Below are 18,006 nucleotides of genomic sequence, written 5' to 3'. Positions count from 1 at the left end.
ATACAGAGTCTCGCTCTGTTGCCAGGCACCAGGCTGGAGTGCAGTGGCGCAATCTCGGCTCACTGCAATCTCCGCCTCCCAGATTCAAGCAGTTCTCCTGCCTCAGCCTCCCGAGTAACTGAGATTACAGGCGGGCGCCACCACGCCTAGCTAATTTTTATATTTTTTAGTAGAGACGGGGGTTCACCATGTTGGCCAGGATGGTCTCGATCTCTTGACCTTGTGATCCGCCCACCTCAGCCTCCCAAAGTGCTGGGATTACAGGCGTGAGCCACCGCGCCCGGCTGCTCCTGTTTTTTAAGGAGACCATTCCTTGGAAGGGAGAAATAGACAGGATATTAGTGAAATTTCACATCAAATGACACAAGGCTGAGGCTTGAGAAGTCAAATTTCTGGCAGGGTGCTTCCTAACTAAATCATTTCTGCCTTTGGCCATTTATCGGCATTCTCTAAAGTGTTTCAAGGACAGAAGCTGCCTCCAAAAAAAATAGTAAAAAACATAACTGTGCAAAAATTCCGAAACAGGCTGTACTTAGGAGACAATTTCTCTGATAGTTCCTGTTTATCTTATACCAATTCTAAATAAAAATTGCTTCCTAACTATTCTTTTTGATGTTTTCTTTTTAAAACAGGGAAATGCACATAAAATCATGGAGAAATGTACGTTACCATTGACTGGAAAGCAATGTGTCAACCGGATTATTACTGAAAAGGTAAAAAGCACTTTTTCTCTTATTTTCTGTACTATCTACTACTACCTTTTAAGTAAGCGTTTTTAGAAATTTTTGTTACTTTCTGAGAGTGTATTATACCAGTAGTCATAGGATTAATTTAGCCTATGGGCAGAAAGAATAGGAAAACTCATCAATTTAATGTTTCTAAATGTAGAATTCTTTATGTGCAACCCTCTGGAAACATACACACAAAATTGAATTATTGTCCTTGATGACTTTGATAGTGTGCTATAATCAGAGAATAGCTTTATTGATCTTTATATTTTGACTATTAAAGTGTCAGGCTGGATGATGATATATGCAAAGTTATGAATATTTCTACGTTTTCTAAATCACAAGTGCAAATTTTTGGATTTCATTTTAAGAAATTCAGTGTAAGTTGGGTTTTTAATTGTTTCAGTGCAAATCATCGTATAGGCCCTACAGTAAGCCAAGAAATGTATTCAGTTTCTTGCATGATTTCTGCTTTCTTTTATAGAGTGGGGTTTCAAAACACACGATGCCTCTCTAGATTCTTCTTACTAGATGGAACATGATGGTCAGTAGTACAACTGAAAGCTGCTCAGACCAGAGGAGCATCACCAGCAGCTGCCTGTAGTCACCCTTCTGACTAAGATTTGAACCTAGTATGTGGGAATGACTTAAAGCTTATAAGTTAGCTGGGAGGGTGTGTTTTCTTGATTCAGTACCTTGAAGAAGTCACAAAACAGAATTATGTATATCAGGTTCTTTTAGTGCTGTTCCATTTGCCAAGAACAATAGCACTAGTGTCTTGGCATTAATCTGACTCACTAACCTAATTGAGGTGTGAGCACAAACACCCTAAAGCAGGCTTTGAAATGGACTAGGAGGCTTATTATTCCCAGAAGCCACTTTTAAGGGAGGTTCTGTCCTAAATGATGCCTTCCCAGGACTGCTTCTGTGGAATGCCATGAAGGTAACATACAGAGAAGAATAAGTAGATAAAAGGGCAGAATATTTTATCCCACCATCTATTCTGAATCTTTACCATTTCTTGAATCCCCTGAAAATTATGAACAGGGCTTGTTGAAAATAATCTATTACTTTGAAGATAAAAGCAAAGAAATATTTGACCCTGTTGTTTGTTTGCTTTTAAATAAAGTGGTAGTCCTTCTAAAGATCATTCCAGAAACGTTCTTTCCATGGGTCCTCTCCTCCTTCCTTCAGCCCTCTCCTTACCTTCACATGTGCCCTGCCCTTGTTCTTAGCAGTTCAGTGCTTCTACCTGCCATACCTCCTGATCCTCAGCCTCCCCAAATACTGCCTGTCCTTTTAACCTTTGCAGTTTCCCTCTTCATGATGAAGAGGTTTTGCACCATCTTAGCACACAACAATTTATTTAGCCCACTGTTCATTTTGGCACTCATAATCTAATGTATTTTTATGCTATAACTTACATTGTTATTTAACTTTACTATCATTTTAAAAACTTTTGAACCATACTGTTCCCAACAGTGGGTTACAGAAAGGAGGAAAGCAAAGCCTGTGTCCTGTAGTGGAAGAAGGGTGAGACACCAAACATCCAGCCTTGCCAGCAGTCAGAGTAATTAACTAGATATAGGCCGTATGGAGACATACCCCAGATGCTAATCTAGGGACATGGAGAAAAGCTGCCCAGTAGTGTGGGCAGAGGTGTCAGGGGAAGCTTTTTGGCGTTATTAAATACAAGCTTTTAACATATCTTGCAATGCATTTCATAGTACGTACCTTTTCTCCTCTGGCATATTTCTTTCTGCTTTAACTTTTCCCTATTGAGCTATACTGAAATGCTTTGAACTACGTTCCATTCTTCCCTAGACCATCTTCTTTTGAGACTTTGCACATCCTCTTTCTTTCTCTGGAACATTCTTCCCACCCCATCCATCTGGCTAATTTCTGGTCATCCTTTATATCTCAGCTATATATTTCTCTTACAAGTCTTCCCTATCCCTCCCCAAATCTTCTGGGCGCTTCTCTGAATTCTTTTACTATCCTAACTTAGCATAATCCACTATATTGAAATAAACTCTAATCTCTGCCTGTCTCATTTGCCGCTGTTTATCTAATGTTTGGCATAGTGCCAACCCAAACTCGGAGAATACTGTGCTTTTCTTGCTGAGAAAACTGGATTGAATGGTGAGCCTCGAAAGATCAGTAGGAATTTTGTGGGGTTTTTTTTGTTTTTTTTTTTTTTTGACTCTGTCACCCAGGCTGGAGTGCAGTGGCATGATCCAGCTCACTGAAACCTCCATCTCCGAAGTTCAAGTGATTCTTCTGCCTCAGCCTCGTGAGTAGCTGGGACTACAGGCATGCACCACCATGCCTGGCTAATTTTTTTCGTATTTTTAGTAGAAATGGGGTTTCACCATGTTGGCCAGACTGGTCTCAAACTCCTGACCTCAGGTTATCTGCCTGCCTCAGCCTCCCAAAGTGCTGGGATTACAGGTGTGAGTCACTGCCCCCAACCTAGGAATTTCATAAGTTAAAAGAAAAACAACAAAGAACTTCTGGAAAAAGGGAAGAATTATGCAGAATCACACAGATGTGAAGAAAATGTGGCTTGTCCTAGAACCTGCGAGTGGAACTGGCTGGAGCAAGGGCATGGCTGGATCCTGAAGGCTGAGGTAGAAATGACAGTGAGGGGTCAAGTCATGGAGGCGTGTAGATATCTTGTTAAGAACAAGGGTCTTATAAGGAAGGCAGTAAGGAACGCTTCAGTGAATTCTTTTTTTTTTTAGGTTGGGGACACAATAAATTAGATTTGCATTAGAATAAAACACTGTAAGCTTTTATGAGGAGTCAGGAGAAAGAGATAAGGCAGAAGCCAGTTGAAAGGATCCGTAGATTTAGGCAAGAAATCTCAAGATTCTAAGCCATGGGACAGATGGAGAAATTTGAAAGAGATTTAGGAGATGGACTCAACCTAATTTGATTAATTGCACATTGTTGGTAGGACAGAGATGATTCCTAAGCTTTCTGACTAGAGAGGATAGTTTACCTGTGTATCCTTTAGGAAGTCCAGGACTGCAGCCTCCTGCAGAAGGGGGAGGATAATGCAAGACATGAATAGGATCAGTTTGGACAGCCTCAATGTGATATTCCTGGGAATACCCAGTCAGAGATTACAATAAACAATTGGAGATTTGCATCTAGAGCTCACAAGAGAAGTCAGTTGTGAGAGTCATTAATATATGGGGATAACTGGAGCCTTGATAGATGACATTGTATAGCAAGAATGACTAAAGAGAAGGGCATCTATGTCTGGAACTTTGGGTACCTCAAGGAAAGGAATGTTGCGTGTTTATTGCTGTGCTCTGTGCATAGTGGGTGCTCAATAAATACTTGTTGAATGAGTAATAAGCATGCAGTGCCATTAAGGGCAAATAATGTGTCCAGCCCTCATTAACAAGGGACTAGAATGCCATTATCAGATCCAGAGAAAATTCCATCCAGTTGCCCTTTGAAAGAGAATTTGGTTAATGCTATGACCCTGATTTCCAGTTTTGAGCAGTTAGAATGAGGTAATGAAAGATGCCCTTCCACACCAGCACTTGGGCTGTGATTAACTGTTATCTATAATGCAACATTTTGTGGTGATGATAAAGTAATTAACATTTATCTCTTAGACAAAGTACTTTCAATAATCTTGATAGTTGAACAATTGATTGTGGCTTTTAGGTTTTAGTACCTATTTTTATCAAGTTTTTGTTTGCACCTTATATCACTAAATGGAAAGTTTTCTGAATATTTCAAAAGTAAGTTTCCTTTTTTAAATTATAGATACTTGGCTTTCTAATATATCTAATTAAGATTTGATAGATATGTTAACAAGGTTTTATTAAAGCAATAAGTCAATTTGCCATAGATTTATTCTCTGTGATTACTGAAGCCTTAAATTTATGATGCCACAGTTATCTTCTAAACCATTTCCATGCCTGTTCTTAATAACATAATCCAGATGCTCTTTTTTTCTTATTTGTTCTATTTTTATATATTGACGGTTGTTCAGAATGCAAGAAAAAGCAAATCATATGAATAGTGCTCCAGACACATTTTCTGCAAAGAAAGTGTTCATTAAAAAAAAAAAATTAATTGTCATTTTGGAATGAAGCAAGCTAATGAGTATCCAAACATCCCTAAATTATCCTTTTTTTTTTCCTCTTGAAACACACATTTCTGCCAAAAAAAAAAAGTTTTTGGAACATAAAATGTTCAAGCAAAAGGAAAGTTTACTGAAATATTTCATCTTATATTTCAACTATCTTTTCCAGTAACATCAACCAGGGTATCTGAATTCATCAGACAAACCAAGAATGCGATTATCACTGTTCCCAGTGATATTTTGTTTCTGGGGAAAAATATTAATCAACTGGAGTCAATAATCATTTCAGGGCTCTGATCTGGGTTCACATTCAAGTGAGATGTTTCGCAACTAAGGAGTAAAAAGTAAAAGCATGATTGTATGCCACCCCCACTGTCTCAGGGATGGTGCTCAGAATATGTTTTCTTACATTTGTCCTGTATCACAATCTTGGGAAGTACATTTTTATTATACATGTCTACATTTGCAAAGACAGGTTTACCAAAGGCTGCATAACTGTTGTGCAGCAGAGTGGAATTCTCATTCAGCTTAAAAACCAGGGTTCATTTCTCTACATGTTGCTATTCCTTGCTATTACCCTCCTAGTTAGGAGTGTATTCAAAAATGACAGCTCAAGATTTGACTTCTAAGCCAGCTGAAAAATCAGCCAGTCATGGTGGCTCACACCTGTAATTACTGCACTTTGGGAAGCCGAGGCAGGTGGATCAGCTGAGGTCAGGAGTTTGAGACCAGCCTGACCAACATAATGAAACCCCGTCTCTACTAAAAATGCAAAAATTAGCTGGACATGTAATCCCAACTACTTGGGAAGCTGAGGTAGGAGAATCACTTGAACCCGGAAGGCAGAGGTTACAGTGAGCAGAGACTGGGCCATTGTACTCCAGCCTGGGCAACAGAACAAGACTCTGTCTTAAAAAAAAAAAGAAAAGAAAAGAAAGATTATAAACCTCCAAATAATGGCTGAATTTAGGTTAACTCTAGAGGAGAGGGAAGCTCTGGGATGCATAGCATTTAAGTCTGCGAAAGATGAAACTAACCATGAGAACTGAAAGAGGGAACAGTGCTTAATATGCTGCGGAATAACTGTAGCATGGAGTTAGAGCCATAGGAGAAGCAGTTTTAGCTCTTATGGTTTGAGCTTCCCCTCAATAAACAATCTGCCTTGAAATAAGTGAGCCTCCTGCCACTGCAAGTATCTAAGCAGAGCACCATCGATTACCTGAGAATGTTTCGAAGAATTCTTGAGTGGAAGGTTATGTTAAGTGACCTCTAGGTCACTTCCACTCGAGTTATTATATTTCTAAGTGTGAAAGCATGTGTTCTAAATCAGATACAGCAGGTTGGGTCTATCTGCTGAGGTCCAGCTATGCCAGTTGGCACTACCAACTCCTGGTGTTATGGACCAGAATGATGGAATGTTTCAGGTGAGATTGGCTTTCTAGTGCTTGTCATAAATGCAAGCATCTTCCTAGATTTGCATAGCAAAGGGAGGAGATTCCAGTGCACTCTTTTTGAGACTATGTGTTTTCATAGAACTTAAAGAGAATATTTTAACACTTACCTGCATGTCTTTCAGGGCCAGGATAGCTATCTTCTTATAATTACTCTTAGACACTTCAGAGCACCTTATTCGGTTTCCTGTAATTCTTTACCCAATAGCATTTATAAACTTTTTCCCATCATTCATGTGCTTTCACCTTCCAAATATTCCCTTTCTCCCTCTTTCTTCATTCCTTTTCTTTGTTCAAATCATTATTAATCACTAATTGACATTTGGCCAGAAGTGTTAGACTTAACAAAAGGAAAGTAGTTTTTAAAAGCTGGTTGCAATAGTAATAAATGCCGTGGTCAACACTCATTTATTTTCTGGCATCAACACTGTTCCACAACTAATTGCTGATTAGGGAGTTGGCATTTATTCTCACCAAAATATCATAGTTACAGTTGACATTTTTTCACTCACTGCTGATTTTTCTTTTTTCCTGGGTCTTGTCTTTCCTTTATAGAACTTGAGAGATTATTTCTGTTTTGTGCCATCTAATAATTATTGTAATGGAATTTGTCATTGTCCTTTTTCTTCCCACTCTGACAGGCTGTGTTTGATGTGGACAAGAAGAAAGGGCTGACTCTGATTGAGCTCTGGGAAGGCCTGACAGTGGATGACATACAGAAGAGTACTGGGTGTGATTTTGCAGTAAGTATTTATGTGAACAAATCGAGCCACTTGTCCTATATTATAGGCTTTATTAATGGGTGTTTACAGGACATGAACCATTAATTTGTGATCATTTTTGGAGTTGACCTTTGCAGTGAACAGGAGCAGAAGGAAGGATGTTTCTAGATGAAAGCAGGTGGGAACAGAGTTGTGCTCTGGCTCACGGGCCAAGGTTTGGCTCAGGACTCAGAAGCCAGGAAAGGGACGAACCACCAGGAGCTGCTAGAAGCAAGGTCAAGCTTCAGCTCTAAGCTACTTTACGTGAAAACCCTTGTAATACTCTATTCTTTGGTTATATGTCAGCTGTGGTTGAACTTCACTAGCTGAAAAATGTCAGCCATATATATGGAGAAATGATACTTCCTTATTTTTAGACCCATCTATGACTTTCTCTAAATTATATGCCATATTTCATCTGTTGAAGATCTTAAAATGTTGGGTCTCTGACATCACCAGGTTAATCATCACAAAACAGATGTGCCCTGTATTTGAAGATGAGTACATAAAACACTCAGACTTACAAAGTAGATAAATACATCAGGAGAGTATCTATTTAAGAAACCTCCAAATCCTTTTTTAAAACAGAAAAATACTGAAATATAAATCATTGCTGTTTAATATAAGTGCTTATTCATAAATCAATCACCTAGCTAATGGCATTGAAAACATGGCTCAGTCTATTTGAAGTTAACCAAAAGTAAAACTAAAATGTCTCTGAAGAAACGAAGGAAAGTGTATTAGTCCATTCTCACACTGCTAATAAAGACAACCCAAGACTGGGTAATTTATAGAGAAAAAGAGGTTTAACGGACTCACAGGTCCATATGGCTGGGGAGGCCTCACAATCACAGTGGAAGGCAAAGGAGGAGCAAAGGCACATCTTACATGGCAGCAGGCAAGAGAGTGTGTGCAAGGGAACTACCCTTTATAAAACCATCAGATCACAGACTTATTCACTATCACGAGAGCAGCAGGGGAAAAAACCTGCCCCCATGATTCAATCATCTCCCACCAGGGCCCTCCCACAACACATGAGGATTATGGGAGCTACAAATCAAGATGAGATTTGTGTGGGGACATAGCCAAACCATATCAGAAAGGGATAGAATTCTCATACCCTTTTAAGAACCAATCTAATTAAAATGAAATATATTTTGATGAGAAGAAAATATGTTAATGTTCAGTTACACATCTTGGAAAATGGAAAAAATATGATCTCTAGCTATCACATGAAACTTCTTTAAAAAGTCTGTAATGACTGTCACAGTTGTGTTCCTGATTTTGTATTAATTAACAGTTGGTGTTTTCAATTAGAGGGAAGTATCTTTAAGGTGATATATGTCCGGAATTTCAGTAGAGGCTGTGGAAATTTTGTTGTAGAAATGCAAATATTGCTATATTTCTGGAACCTTCGGCACACACCCCAAATAAGATTCTAGTCAGGAGCTGTTTACAACTAGGGAGACCAATCATATGATTACTCTCCCTCAAAAGGTGGTTGCTATGAAGATAGGGACTTTGCTATTTCTTAGGGATTGAGTGCCAAATCCCTTCAGAGAAAGGAGTTTGACAGGTAGAGGTAAAAGCATTGCTATTATACAGGCTGGAGTGAGGGATGTGGCCTAGGTGTACAGCTATAGCCGGCTTCCCAGGTATGAGACCCAAAAATACTTAGAAGCTTTGGCTCCTAAGTATAGGTAGCACCAAAGAAACCCAGGCCTCCTACAAGAGGGGAGCCTTCATTGCTGAGCTTCCTTCCACATGGCTGAGAGCAAAACAGAGCATTGCTTTCTAGGTGAAAACTTCAATGAGGAAGAGGAGTCAGGCTGAGTTTCACATGTTACAGTCCCTCTGCCCAAACCATCATTTAATTACATCACTAAGGTACACACCGGAGGCCAGGGTAGTTACACAAATAGATAGATGTCCTTCGGTATGGAATGGAATATGAGAAATGGGGAATAAATGCTCCCCTGTCCCCAGCACTATTGGTAAAGCCATGTACATATGTTCATGCTCTACAAATGCTTGATTGTGATGCTGTTCAGTAATGCTTTCCTATCTTTAAATAAATGTGATAAAAGCCTTAAAAAACTACTATGTTAACCATTTTAAGTGTACAATTGACTAATATTAAGTGTATTCACATCGTGGTACAACAGATCTCTAGGACTTTTTTAACCTGCAGCTCTGAAACTCTACTCATTAAAGACTAATTCCACTAATTTCAGACTTTGGCAACCACTATTTTTCTAGGTACCTCATATGAGTGGAATCATATAGTATTTTGCCCTTTTGTAACTGGCTTATTTTGCTTAGCATAATATACTCACGATTCATCTGTATTGTAGCATGTATGACAGAATTTTCTTCTTTTTAAGGCTATATGATATTTCATTGTGCATGTATACCACACTTTCTTTACCCACTCATCTGTTGGTAGACATTTGGGTTGCTTCCACCTCTTGGCTATTATGAATAGTGCTGCAAAGAACATGGATGTGCAACTATCTCTTTGAGATTCTGCTTTGAAATTTTTTAGATATATACCCCAAGATTGGAATTGCTGGATCATATGATAATTCTTTTTAATTTTTTGTGGAACTGCCATACTGTTTTTCACAATGGTTGCCCTGTTTTACATGAGGTGAGGTGATATCTCATTGTGGTTTTGATTTGCATTTCTCTGGTGACATTGTCAAAGTTACTCATATATTCTGGATGCTAATTTCTTATCAGATATGACTTGTGAATATTGTCTTCCATTCCATAGGTTGCCTTTTCACTGTTTTCTTTGGTTCATGGAAGTTTTTAAGTTCGATATAGTCTTCTATCTGTCTTTTATGGTACTAGGGCCCAACATTTTCAAAACTTAAGGAGTCCTTTGGCTAATTTTTCTCCCATTATCATCAGATTTTGACAGAAGTCTGTCTCCCAAATATTTAAAGAGTCAAAATGATGTCATATTAAAACTGTGACAAACTAATGAATATCTCAAATTTATTTTTGTCTATACTTACAGCATTCTGTATGGCAATTACTTGATGGGCCAAAGTATTGGGTTGATGGAAACGTAATTGCAGTTTTTGCTATTAAAAGTATTGGCCTTCAATTGGTTGTTTAGATTGTTTATTTTCTGATGAATGCTTAAGCTGTGTAAAATAGGTGTTTTTGAAAACCATATGTTTAACTTAAAAAATTAAAAATGTAATCCGTATTTAAACATTATGTGGTAGAATAAACTTCCAGGCCTCACAAGTCATACACCCAATGTATGTTCCACATTGAGCTGTAAAATGTGAGTAAAATAGAACTAATTTATAGTTCTTACTCCCAAGAGCCTTGGCCTTATTCTGCAGGCAGGAATACACCTAAACAAAAAAACCCTAAAAACTAGTAAAAGCATTGCTTATTGATATGTTTGCAGTGGAATCTGAAAGAAGCCAGCTGCAGATATTCCTTGCCAAGTTAAATAAATTTATACTGTCAGTATCTACTATGAACTGGCATTCTACCAGAGTTAAACAATATACTTTTGGGATATTAATGCACTGGGAAGACAAATCATTGGCTTACCTTCTATACGTAAATCATGTTATCCTGTGTGTAGCATGTAGATCACATGGCAGGATAAGTTCCTTTGGCTTGCATGAATTTACAGTGTTGATGAGACCGGGGAAACAGAATGAGAAATGGTAGTTTAGTATGTTTTTCATTACAAAGCAGGCAAAGTCAGTCTATATAAAGCTTTATCTTATTTTTTGATGTCATTTTTCACATTGAGAATGTAAATGACATTAAGATCTCAAAATAGGTCTGACATGACAAGAAAAAGGATCAGATGTTTAATTTAAAAAATTAAGGTGTCCAGCTTTTTTTTTAAAGGAAGTCATATGGAACAACTAAGGGAAATGATATGTAGTAAAAAAACTTTCACTAAATTCTTTCTGCAGATGCTCTGTTGTTTTAAAAAAATGAACTGTGAGACATAATTATCTAAATAATGTTATTCTTAGTAGAGTTGAAGATCTGTGCATATATATGATGTTACTGTTGTCTACTTATTCTGTTTATTTTGTCTATATGTCTGCTCTTAGAAATAAGTCATAATGAACTCTCATTTATCCTAAGCTATGTACCAAACCATGCTGAACTTCTTTATTCCTGTTTATTCTTATTTATTCTTTTAGTAGACATATTTGTCATTCTGATTTAATATTGTAGTAGAAAAATGGAAGATAGGACATTAACTCTTGATACTATAAAGAATTAATTGTGAAGCTCTAATGCAGAAATTATTTATAAATGAACTAAAAATATTTAACCTCATCAAAGCCAAATAATTGCCTGTTCTTCCAGTTTTTAATACTGATTTAACCTCCATTAGGAACTTCCCTTCTAGTTCTTTGAAGCATATATAATTATCTATTTATTCATTCATTTGTTCATTTATCAATTTAAGAAAATATTGTTTATTATGGAAGGTAAAATGCTAATTGGGTTCATTTCACTTGCCACATCCTTAAGAATTTAAAAAAAAAAAAGACCCAAATTTTGGTATTTCCTGCTGTGCTTTCCATGGGGACTGTTACTAACTAGAACCCAATCAATATTTGCCATGTTGAATTAAGGAATCTGAACCTGGTACCACACTGAAAAATCTGTCACAGTTAAAGTTGACCACTTATATTTATGTTTCTCCTGCAACCAGCTCTACCTTAAATATAGACTCATTGTCACTTTTCTCCGCTTGCAGATGTGCAGAAAAGCATTTGTTGTTTTATACACTGAACATAATTATTATCAACATTTAATTGTTTTAATGCTATTACTTTCATATTTTAATAACTTGGAATCCTCTTATTGCCTTTGTATCATTTCTCTTCTGATTATGAAATTTCTGATAAGATTTGTCATAGACCATACATTTCTTCATTAATATGTATCTAGGTAATCCAAAAATCACATACAGCATCTTTCAACAAAATTGTGAATTGATTGAATCTATTTGGAGGTTTTGGAGATTTGGGGTTTGTGCTGTGTCTTAAGTGAAGTCTCAGAGGCATCAGTCCTGGAGATCAGTGATCCATCTGACAGGGGCTTGGTTATTGGGATACTTTGTTTCCCTCTGCTCCTCTTCCACCAGCTCCTTCATCCTTAACTTAGGAGCTAATACAAGAAGGTTGAGAACTACAAAATATCCAAAATGTAAACAGAACAGTTCTGTCTCAGTGTTTCAGAGTGGACAATCATATGGAAACTCCAGGGAATGTCCATGGAAAGGCTGCTTGTTGCCTACATGATTGAAATTTGGAAATTCAAAGGAGAGAGATTTATATCATCCCATTTTTCATAATTTTATTTTTTTTTCCTCTTTTACCAGGTTTCAGCAAAACTCATGCCAATGCAGCAGATCGCAAATTGAAATGTGGATATTTGTACCAGGCTGCGTGTTTTTCATTTTAAAAACATAGGATTTAATTGAAAGGACGTCAATAACTATAATTGTGTATTTAACAAGTGGTTTTTGATTAGTTTTATTCTAGTGTTTCAGACTTTATGCAGCCATGTAAAATGTTCTCTAGGCATGCTGTGACATTTGAATAAAAAGAAAAAGGAGCATTAATAATTAATCATTTGTTAAGTGCTGAGAAGGTTGTTTTTATAATTGGTAATTATATTGAATGTGTTTTCACTGAATATAGTATGTATGCTAAAAATATGACCCTTTCCCCAAGACAGGCCCTAGAAATTGATGTGCTTTTCCTCTTAACTATTATCAGCCCTGAAAGAAAGATAACATGTGATTTTAATTGCAAAATCACATATATGTTATCTTTCTTTCATGACTGTTTTTTCTTCAACCTCCTCTGACTTTTCTTTTGGGGCTTCTGATTTTGTGATTAGATCTTGTCTCCCTAGAGCATCCTCCTTCCTCCCGTATTGCTTTGTAGCTAAACAGATGCCCCAGAAGGCACACAGGAGTATCATCTTGTGGCGGAGGGCAGGGAAAAGTAACCATTTCAAATGAATCATCTATCTGTGCTTTGCAAAGACTAAGGTTTGTTATAGGAAGAGGGCTAGAAACCTAACTGATCTTCTCAGTTTTCTCATTTTAAGATAGTCCAATATTCCTTTGTATCCTCAAGGATCCTTGAGAATATTTCTGTTACTGAGGCCCAGTGGGCTACTTGTACTGTACTGCCTCACAAGCCAAGAAGGGCTGTGTGGGATAATTTACCATGAATCGTTAGTAGCAATGAGAACAGAGTTAAAAAATAAAAGGTACTTTAATTTCAGGCTCTCGTTTTGGTTCAGAGAAGATTTTAATGGTTTTTCTTCTGCCAAGACTTCTTTCTTTAACAAAGTGCCTTTAATTCAGACTTATCCAACTAGGGAAAACAGTGACGGACAAGTCTTGGACTTAGAGTCAGTGAACTTTTAGTGTCAGGGAATAAACGTGGTGGGTAGATTAGGCTTGAAAGAATCTTCCTTAGAAGTATCCTCAATACCAGACAGGAGCGCATGGGAATCACTTCAGAAGCATCCCGGATAACAACAGATGGGTAAAAATTCGAGACACCCTGAAGAACAAGTGAGACAGCTGGCCTCTGGAGAGAGGTAGGCATAGTGCAGTGCAATATATCATTCCTCTGTCCTAAATATAGGAACTTATTCATGTTTCTAGGTGATGGTGGTTATTGAAACTCATTTCTCTTCAGATGTAGCTACAATTGTGTAATATACAATATTAGAGAAAGGACAGGCATTTTATGAGCAACACACTCCATATAAAATAGCCTTTCTCGCTGGCCACATGGTTAAATGCATACCTTTCCAGTACTGGGGAGAATAAATGACCCTTCTTAGAATGTGCGGTGTCTATGAGAGTAATACATTGATATGATTAGAATTGTTGATATTGTATCTTCAAACTTGCTTGTCATTCCAGTATGCGTCTTTAAGATAATGTGATTCTAAGTAGATGACTATATACTTGATTAAAGCATGCTATACATGTGAAGAAATGCATTAAGAAATACAATAAATATTCCAAAATGATATTGATCAGTGTGACTGTCCTTTATTTCACTTGGGGATGGCATTGCTAAATGTGGGAATAATGGAACAGATTGTCCGGATAGCCAGCAATAAAGTCAGCACACATCGCCACTTCAGCTTGTTGCTTTTTTTTATCTTACCAGAGAAAAGATATTGTTCTTCTAGAAAGATGAAATGAATGTTGAGCTTCACAACTTGCTCCTTGTCAGAGCCTGTTATGTTTATAAATGCTGTATATCCACGGCTTCATGTGTGAATACTTGTTCACTTTTGTGTAGCATTTTCCTTTACTGTACACATTAGTTGCCTAGTGCTGAGCTGATTTCCATTTTGAAGTGGCTCTAGTGCTAGTCTGCTCAGCATCTGTGTTGCTGCTCCTCTGGTAAGAGAGGTGTGGGCGCGTCCCCAGGATTTGCTACTTCTGGTAGCTCTCCTCTGTGGACAGTGGTTATACCCAAGGTTGTGCATATGACCCAGGATGTACCAGTCTATTTCTCCAACATTTAAAAGCAGATGAGAAGTCTACTTTCTTACTCCTCTAGGACTATGAGCCGTAAGAATATGAATCTGTCACCAATACCCCATCTCTCCACTAAGACACATGTACACACCTAGCTGGGCTCCAGCTGGAGAGAAATAAACTGATACACAAAAACATGGAGCTGTATAGGAAGTGTGTTGGTGGGGGCATTCTAGTGGTATTTGGATCAATGGTTCTGGCTGTGCCTATGGCCAACTTCCCTCCAGCCATGCCGGGACAGAGTTCATAAATCTCCCTTTTTGCTTGAGCAGAGTTTTTTTCACCTGTAACAACAGTGAAATCAGACAGCTTTTGTCTTTTTTGCAACAGTGTCTCTGTCACACAGGCGGGAGTGCAGTGGCACAATCATGGCTCACTGCAGCCTCAGCCTCCTGGGCTCAAGCGATTCTTCCACTTTAGCTTCCTAAGTATCTGGGACTACAGGTCTGCACTACCACACCCAACTAATTTATTTTTTGTAGAAACGGAGTGTCACTGCTGCCCAGGCTTGTCTGCAACTCCTGGCCTCAAGTGTTCCTCCTGCCTGAGTCTCCTATAGAACTGGGATTACAGGCATGCAGGCCATATTCTTGAGTTCTGAGAGGGACCTGGTCGCCTACAGAAGTTATGCAGAATATGAGAAAACTGCTTGCACCTGAGCCCAGAGAACACAAGAGCATTTCTGGGTGTTGCCAGTGAGTAGGGAGGTTAAGGGTAGAGGTTCATTCTCTTCCAATCTTCCAATATTCAGCACACGTTTGGGATGTTATTCTAATGGAAGTATAAGCAAAGATTTAATCAATAGGTGGGTTTCTTTGGCATGAACTTTCTCCCTTTTCTCAGAGTGTGGTCTTGAGTTTCTTGTAGTAGTAGTAGTAGTAGTAGTATACTTTAAGTTCTGGCGGTACATGTGCAGGTTTATTACATAGGTATACACGTGCCATGGTGGTTTGCTGCATCCATCACCCCATCATCTACAATAGGTATTTCTCCTAAGGCTATATCCCTCCTCAGCCCCTCACCCCCTGCTATCCCTCCCCTAACCTCCCAATCCCCAACAGGCCCCGGTGTGTGATGCTTCCCTCCCTGTGTCCATATGTTCTCATAGTTCAACACCCACTTATGAGTGAGAACATGCGGTGTTTGGTTTTCTGTTCTTGTGTTAGTTTGCTGAGAATGATGTTTCCAGCTTTATCCACATCCTTGCAAAGGACATGAACTCATCCCTTTTTATGGCCTTATAGTATTCAATGATGTATATGTGCCGCAGTTTCTTTATTCAGTCTATCATTCATGGGCATTTGGGTTGGTTCCAAGACCTTCCCATTGTGAACAGTGCTGCAATAAACATACATCTGCATGTGTCTTTATGATAGAATGATTTATAACCCTTTGTGTATATACCCAGTAATGGGATTGCTGGGTCAAATGGTATTTCTATTTCTAGATCCTTGAGGAATTGCCACACTGTCTTCCACAATGGTTAAACTAATTTACACTCCCACCAACAGTGTAAAAGCATTCCTATTTCTCCTCGTCCTCTCTAGCATCCTGATTTTTTAATGATCGCCATTCTAACTAGCATGAGGTGGTATCTCAATGTGGTTTTGATTTGCATTTCTCTAATGACCAGTGATGATGAGCTCTTTTTCATGTTTGTTGGCTGCATAAATGTCTTCTTTTGAGAAACATCTTGAGTTTCTTAAACTTATTTTTAGATTCTCCATCTTTAAAATGGGGGAGAATACAGTGTTTTCCACTGTGGTTCTCTAAGATGTAATCAAAATACCTGACTGTAAAACTGACATGTTTTAAAAATGCCGTGTCTCATTGGAGACAGAGTTGTTCATTGTTCTGTCCTTTTATTTAATGTCTACACTGCCTTCCCACTGGAGACAATACTGAATATCAAAGTGGATTTAAGTATAAATACCAATAAGTGTATGTGATCAGAGTGCATCTATGTGACATATTTGAAGATCCTGCCTCCATATAGTTCGACACATCTGTATAAAGTCATCCAAACACCTTTTGTGGATTATACAGCAGCTTCCATGAGCATGATGCCTACACCACTCCAGATAACTAATTGGTAACTCCTTTGTCTATGGGAACCAAATGTGTTTGATTGTGGTCATTATCACCCCCTCATGGGGGGCCGCTCTGGATGGCCCTTTTGGAAAGGGCCTCAGGCAACTCTCCCCTGGCTCTTGTTGCATGGCCCACAGTGTGTATGTTGGAAACACTCCTATTTCTGCTGACAAACTACCGGATCCCAGATGTCCAACACAGACATTTTTTTTGTTGTTTGTTTTTGTCTCACTCATTAGCAGCAGGTATTCTATCTCTTGCCCTTTAAAGTTTTTAAGAGGAAATCAGACAGTTCCAGAAGCTGACATATACAATCTTGGTGTTCTCTTGGAAGACCCTCTGTCTTGATATGGGGTTAGAAGGTAGCTTCTCCCATTTTGCATTCTTGGGGTTGGAGTACTCAACTCTCCAAATCGTCTCTGAAATTGCTCTGTTAATATTTATGGAATAAATTTGCTGGTTGAAAACATGGGTCATAGTACACCAGACTTAGAGGAGTTCCCTCAGCTAAGTAACTAGGTAAGACCTCTTAGGAAGAGGTAAGAAAAGAAAGAGAAATAAACAAGAGGTGGAATCTGGAGGGCATGACAGAGGAATAAAGAGACCTGCAATGATCACATGTTTGACACTTTATAAAGCACCTAAAATATGCTAGCTAGTTTATTTGATTCTCATAATAACCTGCCAGGGAGACATTATTACCTCGATTAAAATTAACTTGATTAGTTGGAAAGAATAATGTCTGTCAGTTCTTTAATCAAATTAGCTTTTCAGGGCTAATGTTGGATTTTGCCAAGGTAGTTAATGAGATGTGAATTAAATCCCCGAATAGAACTAGATTTGTGGCTCTTTGGTAAGCTATAAAACAGAGTCCAAATTCTCTAATCCTAATGGAACAAATATTCAAATTTTGTTCCCTCTGACCTCACAGCTCTTATACACAACCCAGTTTATAAGGAAATGGGTAGTTGTCAAGTAAAAAGGATGGTGACACCCACCAGGCAAAATGTCCCTGTGGAAGACTTGTAATTACTGGATTTGCTCACATGAAATGTTCTGGGTAGATAAGCATGCTCACCTGACATCAGCCAGAGGGACTGACAGGCTTTGCTTTATCTTTGTGGCTGAATTACTTTCTGAAATTGTTTCCTTGCAATTAACCTTTAACTATGTTCAAAGTCAGAGGTGTACTTCAGACTAATTCAGTTGAGCCCCAGAGTTAAAGCTAAGATTGTTACCAAACTGAACTTGGGTTACCTGCTTGGCACGGCAAAGCCAAAAC

General features: G+C 38.3%; 1 protein-coding gene across 1 annotated transcript in view; it reads left to right on the top strand.

The window, feature by feature from the left end:
* Positions 1 to 14,116, top strand: part of OXCT1 (3-oxoacid CoA-transferase 1) — a 139,810-nt gene extending 125,694 nt beyond the window's left edge. Inside the window, exons 15-17 of the mRNA XM_017533132.2 lie at positions 633 to 713; positions 6,929 to 7,030; positions 12,435 to 14,116. Of these exons, the coding sequence (XP_017388621.1) occupies positions 633 to 713; positions 6,929 to 7,030; positions 12,435 to 12,476 (225 nt within the window). The 3' untranslated portion in view covers positions 12,477 to 14,116. The remainder of the gene's footprint in view (positions 1 to 632; positions 714 to 6,928; positions 7,031 to 12,434) is intronic.
* The last annotated feature ends 3,890 nt before the right edge of the window (positions 14,117 to 18,006 follow it).

This window comes from Cebus imitator, unplaced genomic scaffold (genome assembly GCF_001604975.1).
Source record: "Cebus imitator isolate Cc_AM_T3 unplaced genomic scaffold, Cebus_imitator-1.0 Scaffold80, whole genome shotgun sequence".
NCBI classification, from domain to species: Eukaryota; Metazoa; Chordata; class Mammalia; order Primates; family Cebidae; genus Cebus; species Cebus imitator.
Note: the sequence above shows the minus strand (reverse complement) of the source record. Positions and strands in the feature narration are given on the sequence as shown.